This window comes from Salvelinus namaycush, chromosome 20, assembly GCF_016432855.1.
Source record: "Salvelinus namaycush isolate Seneca chromosome 20, SaNama_1.0, whole genome shotgun sequence".
NCBI lineage: Eukaryota > Metazoa > Chordata > Actinopteri > Salmoniformes > Salmonidae > Salvelinus > Salvelinus namaycush.
Genome location: NC_052326.1, coordinates 31697577 through 31703576, shown reverse-complemented (window position 1 = coordinate 31703576; position 6000 = coordinate 31697577). Strand labels below are relative to the sequence as shown.

The 6000-nt window shown below is 40.9% G+C and overlaps 2 protein-coding genes across 6 annotated transcripts in view; one reads left to right on the top strand and one right to left on the bottom strand.

Moving 5' to 3' along the window:
• LOC120064573 (EEF1A lysine methyltransferase 3-like) lies at positions 1-2306 on the bottom strand. Its single transcript, XM_039015164.1, has 3 exons — positions 1916-2306; positions 1637-1748; positions 1-1361 (listed from the first exon to the last, which is right to left on the bottom strand). The coding sequence occupies exons 1-3, from the start codon at positions 2078-2080 to the stop codon at positions 964-966; spliced, it is 675 nt and encodes a 224-aa protein (XP_038871092.1). The 5' UTR covers positions 2081-2306; the 3' UTR covers positions 1-963.
• Positions 2307-2577: 271 nt separating this feature from the next.
• LOC120065248 (syntaxin-16-like) overlaps positions 2578-6000 on the top strand; it is a 16219-nt gene continuing 12796 nt past the window's right edge. For 2 of the 5 annotated variants that reach the window (XM_039016076.1, XM_039016072.1), the window contains exons 1-4: positions 2578-2989; positions 3834-3863; positions 4753-4764; positions 4925-5032. In XM_039016076.1, coding sequence (XP_038872004.1) covers positions 2858-2989; positions 3834-3863; positions 4753-4764; positions 4925-5032 — 282 coding nt within the window. In that variant the 5' untranslated portion in view covers positions 2578-2857. The remainder of the gene's footprint in view (positions 2990-3833; positions 3864-4752; positions 4765-4924; positions 5033-6000) is intronic. The other 3 variants (XM_039016075.1, XM_039016073.1, XM_039016074.1) reach the window with 3 other exon arrangements.

Genomic DNA, 6000 nt, shown 5'->3' with positions numbered 1-6000 from the left:
TTGTTGCTGAAAGTTGTATACATTTTATTAACTTTATTTCTCAGAAGTTTTGGTTCTCAATCAATCATTTGATAATTGAAAAATTTATAATTTCTTACAGGCACTATAGGCATAGGAAAGTAATGCATAACATTGTATTTTATGTTGTACCACAGGTTACTTTTTGTCCAACTTGCTTGGGCATTATCATTATAATATTGATCAAAGGATTATTACACGCACGATGAATGACAGTTTCTCATATGGGGACCTTGTGGACCACTAGTGGAGAGCCCACTGTGAATATAGATAGGGATCTGTTGTTTTGTCGGGTGAGCTATAGCACAGAGAGAGGTGGAGGGGGGGTATAACGGCCGGTCTCTCTTTGAAACTATCCAGCGGAACAAACAGGCTTTTCTTTTCTAAACAGAAACTCTGCACATCAGCAGAGAGCAGGAGAGTGAGGGGATGAAGTATGTCCAGGCGGAGGGAGTGGGAGTGGGGGCAGAAACTGTCAATTTTGCCAGTTCTGCAAGTGGATGGTATCATCAACATTTTCCCAGTAATCAACCCTGTCAACCTAAACAATATAACACTTCCTCAAACCAGATCAAACACAACTTGATTTGACTGTAGTAACCTGCCAAAGACAGGAAAATTATCTTTGCTATGTTTTTCCTGCCCACAAAAGTATTATTCTGTTTCTTACAAGACCATACAGACCTTTTCATTCAACATGATGACCTATTGGTCTATATTTTGTTTAAAATAACACTTTTGGGAGCACTAAAATCAGAGTGAGGAGCCTTTGCTCTTTTGTGTCAGGTGCCTATTCTTTCTTATCCAGCTCCTGCACAAAGTTTTTTCGGAGAGGAAGGAACCCCAGAGGATTCAGAGAGTCAGGCACTGTTGTGTGGTTCTCTTCCAAGTCTCAACCTATTTACCGGTTCATCAGTCTCCCAGTCCTATCCAGTCTCATTTCTGTCACTGCTTCCCTCTCAGAGTAGCGCTGTAGATGTTGATGTTCTGTGTGGGGTCGCGGTGCTCCAGCTTGACATGGAACCTCTGTGGCAGAGTGTCTCCATAGAAGCCAGGCGTTCCATGCTCTTCTCGCATCTTGGATGAGAGGTACACCACTGCCCTGACCTTGCACAGGTGAACCAGTGTGTCCAGCAGGAGGGGGTAAGTCTCAGACAGGTACACAATGTCTGCACCCAGTACCAGGTCCCAGTCCATGGGGAAGATGTGCTGGTCTTGGCCCCAGGAGAGGGGGAGGACGGAGGGGGCAACAGAAGGCCAGCCGGAGGACGGCATGTTGGCTGAGACGTTGCTTTGCAGTTGAGGGACAGCAAGGGGGAGGTCTGTCAAGGTCACATCCGCTCCTGTAACAGTGGGAAATTAGGTAAATACACCTTTATAAATGATTATCTTTGTGATGTTTTACATTTTTATTGTAGTGTTTCAAAGTCTTTGAAAAGTACATTTGTAGGCTAATGTGCGTGTGACAGGGTAAACAGTGTGATGGAAAGGCAATTCAAATTCTATAAACGGCTATTAAAGTAAATAATAATGAATAGGCTATTGAAATAACAGTGGATGCTACTGAAGATCGACATTGCCGACCTCTACTGGACGGACAAAGAATGAACCAACATACCCAAACGTGCTGCCAAAATGCCAACAATGCCAGTCCCTGCGCCCAACTCAATGATGCGCTTTCCTTTCAGGTTGAGCGAGTTTTCCTCGAAATAGCGGCATAGATGAAGCGCCTATTTAACCAACAGTAACCAAACAGTAAATACAACAGGCAGCTCATTAAATTCCTTGCATAACACTACTGTATTAAATGCACTACTACATAACCAATAAAGCTGTATTCATCATGTGCAGAATAAATGTAGCCAGTGTGTACTCATGGAGTTAGTAGTGAACTTACGGCGTCCCACACTGGCGCTGCCACGCCGAGGTTGGCGCTGAACACCTGGCTGATCTTTAACTCTTGACCGATGAATTTGTACACGCTATCATCAGAAAATGTATCAGCAAATAAACCGTCGTCTACAGGTAACATGAATCCCTCTTCCTCTCCATATTCTGCCATTGTAAATAAAAATGGTTAGACTGTTAATGTAGTTTATCCTTAGCCATTAGCTTAACGCATTCAAGGAAGCATGCGCGATAGAGATTCCAATGGGTACGTTCCTGTTCGCTGATAGTTACAGTTGGGGGTAGCGCTAAAAACCGAATATATTCCTCAGTTTTATAGATGCCAATGCTTTTATTGCAATATAATACTATGCAATGCAGAACTATATATCATGCATCCTTGATTACCTACATTATTTCAACTCTTCTTCAAAAATATCGGTGGACTGAAACCTTGTGGGATTGACCCGGAAAATAAAACGTTTCTCGTTTTTATGTATTTATTTTATTAATATAAAAGTACATAATATGAAAATACATAAAATATGATTAATGATGATTAGATTTAGTTTTAAAAATATATTCTCTTTAATAGAGGTCTCCAATTCAAATTAAAAGTGTTAACCGGGAAGTGTTTGGTCACGAAGCTCTTATTGTGTATTTACGTTTTCCACGTAGATGAGGCCAGAACACAGACCTCATCTTCAGTACATGTTTCATTGAAGTCAAACTTTATATTTTATGTTTTATTTATGTACTTCATAAAAGCGAAAGATAGAAAACAAACGATATATTATTGTGAGGACAGAAAGGGGAAGAACCCTTCGATTAGCCGGTACAGGCTATCTCGCTAACGTTCATTGCATTGTATAGTAGCTAGCTAGTCGTTGTAGTCACTGTGCGATACGGGTTGTTATTTGATAGCTACACATCTTAAGTGTGTAAATTAAGCATGGCAACTAGGCGCTTGACCGATGCCTTCTTATTAATGCGGAACAATGCAATCCAAAATCGTCATATATTGGCTGAGCAAGTGAGTACATACGGCACCCGTCGTACTCTGAGTACACGTAGCAATGCTGCGGTGAGTCTAACGTTAATCGTCTGAATTTGACGTGTGTGTGTGTGTGTGTGTGTGTGTGTGTGTGTGTGTGTGTGTGTGTGTGTGTGTGTGTGTGTGTGATGGCTAACACATTAATAAACTAGCCGTAGTTTGATTAAGTCTCCTCGTTAGCTAGTGCTAGTGGCCATCTAACACACATTAATATGATGTTGGCTACTTGCTGCATTTAGCTGTCAAGCTAGAACGCAACAACTAGGTACAGTTAGCTGTCAAGCTAGATGCGCACATTTGCCTTGGCCTGAGTCATGTCACAGAGGCATGCTTTTAAAGTACTAATAGCCTCAACTTGCATTACCAATCATCTTAGAGCGTGCATTCTCCTTTGGCATGATAAAGTCAATTGAAGCAATGTATTTGTCAAAGTAAGAAACAAATTAAAAGTTTGGCTAAAGGTAGAACATGAAGTTAATTTTAAGGGCAATGTTCAGTACTTGATAAAGAAGCAATAACAGTTCATGCTGGAATGAGTTGGATAGTCTTTTGTTATAGAGATGGTCAAATGTAACAATTGACGTGTTACATTTTATGAGGTATTTGTTTGTAGTGTGTACCCTTTTGCTTTTTAGTGAGTTGCATGTCTTTCTAAAACCTACCCTTTAGATGGTGCTTTGCTCTGTTTTAGATTTAATTGATCCTGTGCTTGGTGTTGGGTTGTTAAACTGTTATTTTAAAGATATTTGACAAACTTTACATTGATATAGCCTAGGCCTACTTGTTACGAAGATATTTGTATATGCTAATTTAGAATACTTAGTTTGCACTGTTGGTCACTGATATATATTTTCTATTTTGCATTATTGACCAGGATGCAGGGCCTTTTACAAATGCTGTCTATGTAAGTCCATAATATCTTAGCCTATTTATTTTGCATAGTTTCAAAACTCTAAAGAGTTTATAGTTTTCCCTTTCAGTCCCTCTTTCGTTCACCCTCCTACTTTTGGGCACTAAGGTGTTTTGACTATGGGACCGTTATTGTGTCCAGCAGCTTCATAGTAGAACTCAAATCCAGACTTTGAAATGCCTTCATTTCATCCACCTGATTGTGGATAGTAGAGGAAGCGTTAGGCCCAATTCATTACAAGACAAATCAGTCGTCTGGCGTTTTGCGGCATAGTAATGTTTGTTTGGATCAAAGAGCAAATCCAGTGGTTACTAGACTTTGAGTTTCTGAAATAGCTTAGGTGCTCCTCGTTTTTATGGCATTATTTCTCTTGCATGGTGTTCTGGGTGCTCATGCTGAGTGATCTGCATGCATATCAAAATCCTCTTATAATGCTAATCTTTGTCCTACATCTTTCCTTTCTCTAGGCCTATATGAAATGCTTCTGTGCTTAGGCTAATCATTTGGAGATCAGGGACATAGGCTAGCCCTATTTCTTTACCTTCGCACACACACTCTCATGTCACACTTCACTGACCCAATGTATTTAGGCCTAGCATAGATTTATCAAAGACAGGCCTACCTTTTTAAAGGGTGATTTTACATGTTTGAAGAACCTCAATTGATTGATATAAAATTGAATTTTGGGGGTCAAAATTAGACATTTTGGAACATTAGTATGATCTCTCTTTAAACGGTATCTGTGACATTGCATGAAAAATGTCTGTATGAAGCTGATCACTGCTTTTTGTTTGGGGCTCACTTACTGTTACTTCTGTCTCACTTCATCTCACCTCTCCCTCTCTCCTCATTGGACTTCGCTGGGGTCTGCCAATCACATTAGGAGCTTGATGAGGTACTGTCCAATCTCCTTGTATTCAAACTATACTATCAGAGTCACAAGGACCTATTTTTCTGGGGGAAACATAAACCATGCTTTGTATGGAAAGTCTGCAAACAACAATGCTTGAAATGGGAAATTATATGCTGTGTAATATCTGTGATGTTCCTATCAGTTGGCTGATGACCGCATGGCCCTGGTCTCTGGGATACGTTTGGACCCAGAAGCTGCCATCGGAGTCACCAAGAGACTGCCGCCCAAGTGGGTAGATGGGGTAGATGAGGTAAGAACCAATCACATGCTTTCTACAGTACTTCAGTATGAGAAGTTTTTATTATTTTGTCTATACAGTGCATTCGGAAAATATTCAGACCCTTTCACTTTTTACACATTTTGTTACATTACAGCCTTATTGTAAATAAAATACCCCATAATGACGAAGTGAAAACGTTTTTTTAGAAATGTTAGCAAATGTATTAAAAATAAAAAACATAAATACTTTATTTACGTAAGTATTCAGAGCCTTTGCTATGAGACTTGAAATTGAGTTCAGGTGCATCTTGTTTAAATTGATCATCCTTGAGATGTTTCTACAACTTGATTGGTGTCCACCTGTGGTAAATTCAATTGATTGTACATGATTTAGAAAGGCACACACCTGTATGTAAGGTCCCACAGCTGACAGTGTATGTCAGAGCAAAAACCAAGCCATGAGGTAGAAGGAATTTTCCGTAGAGCTCCGAGACAGAATGGTGTCGAGGCACAGATCTGGGGAAGGGTACCAAAACATTTCTGCAGCATTGAAGGTCCCCAAGAACACAGTGGCCTCCATCATTCTTAAATGGAAGAAGTTTGGAACCACCAACACTCTTCCTAGAGCAATCGGGGGAGAAGGGCCTTGGTCAGGGAGGTGACCCAGAACCCGATGGTCCCTCTGACAGAGCTCTGGAGTTCCTTTCTGGAGTTGGTTGTCCTTCTGGAAGGTTTTCCCATCTCTGCAGCACTCCACCAATCAGGCCTTAATGGTAGAGTGGCCAGACGGAAGCCACTCTCTTCAGTAAAAGGCACATGACAGGCCGCATGAAGTTTGCAAAAAGGCACCTAAAGGACTCTGACCATGAGAAACAAGATTCTCTGGTCTGATAAAACCAAGATTAAACTCTTTGGCCTGAATGCCAAGCGTCACGTCTGGCACTATCCTTACGGTGAAGCATCATACTGTGGGGATGTTTTTTAGCGGCAGGGACTGGG

Excerpts from the sequence above, each read along its gene's own strand:
- LOC120064573 (XM_039015164.1), bottom strand. The coding sequence starts at position 2,080 with ATGGCAGAATATGGAGAGGAAGAGGGATTCATGTTACCTGTAGACGAC. Across the intron at positions 1,749-1,915 it reads CAGCGCCAGTGTGGGACGCC|GCGCTTCATCTATGCCGCTA; the intron begins GTAAGTTCACTA and ends TTGGTTAAATAG. Across the intron at positions 1,362-1,636 it reads CATTTTGGCAGCACGTTTGG|GAGCGGATGTGACCTTGACA; the intron begins GTATGTTGGTTC and ends CCACTGTTACAG.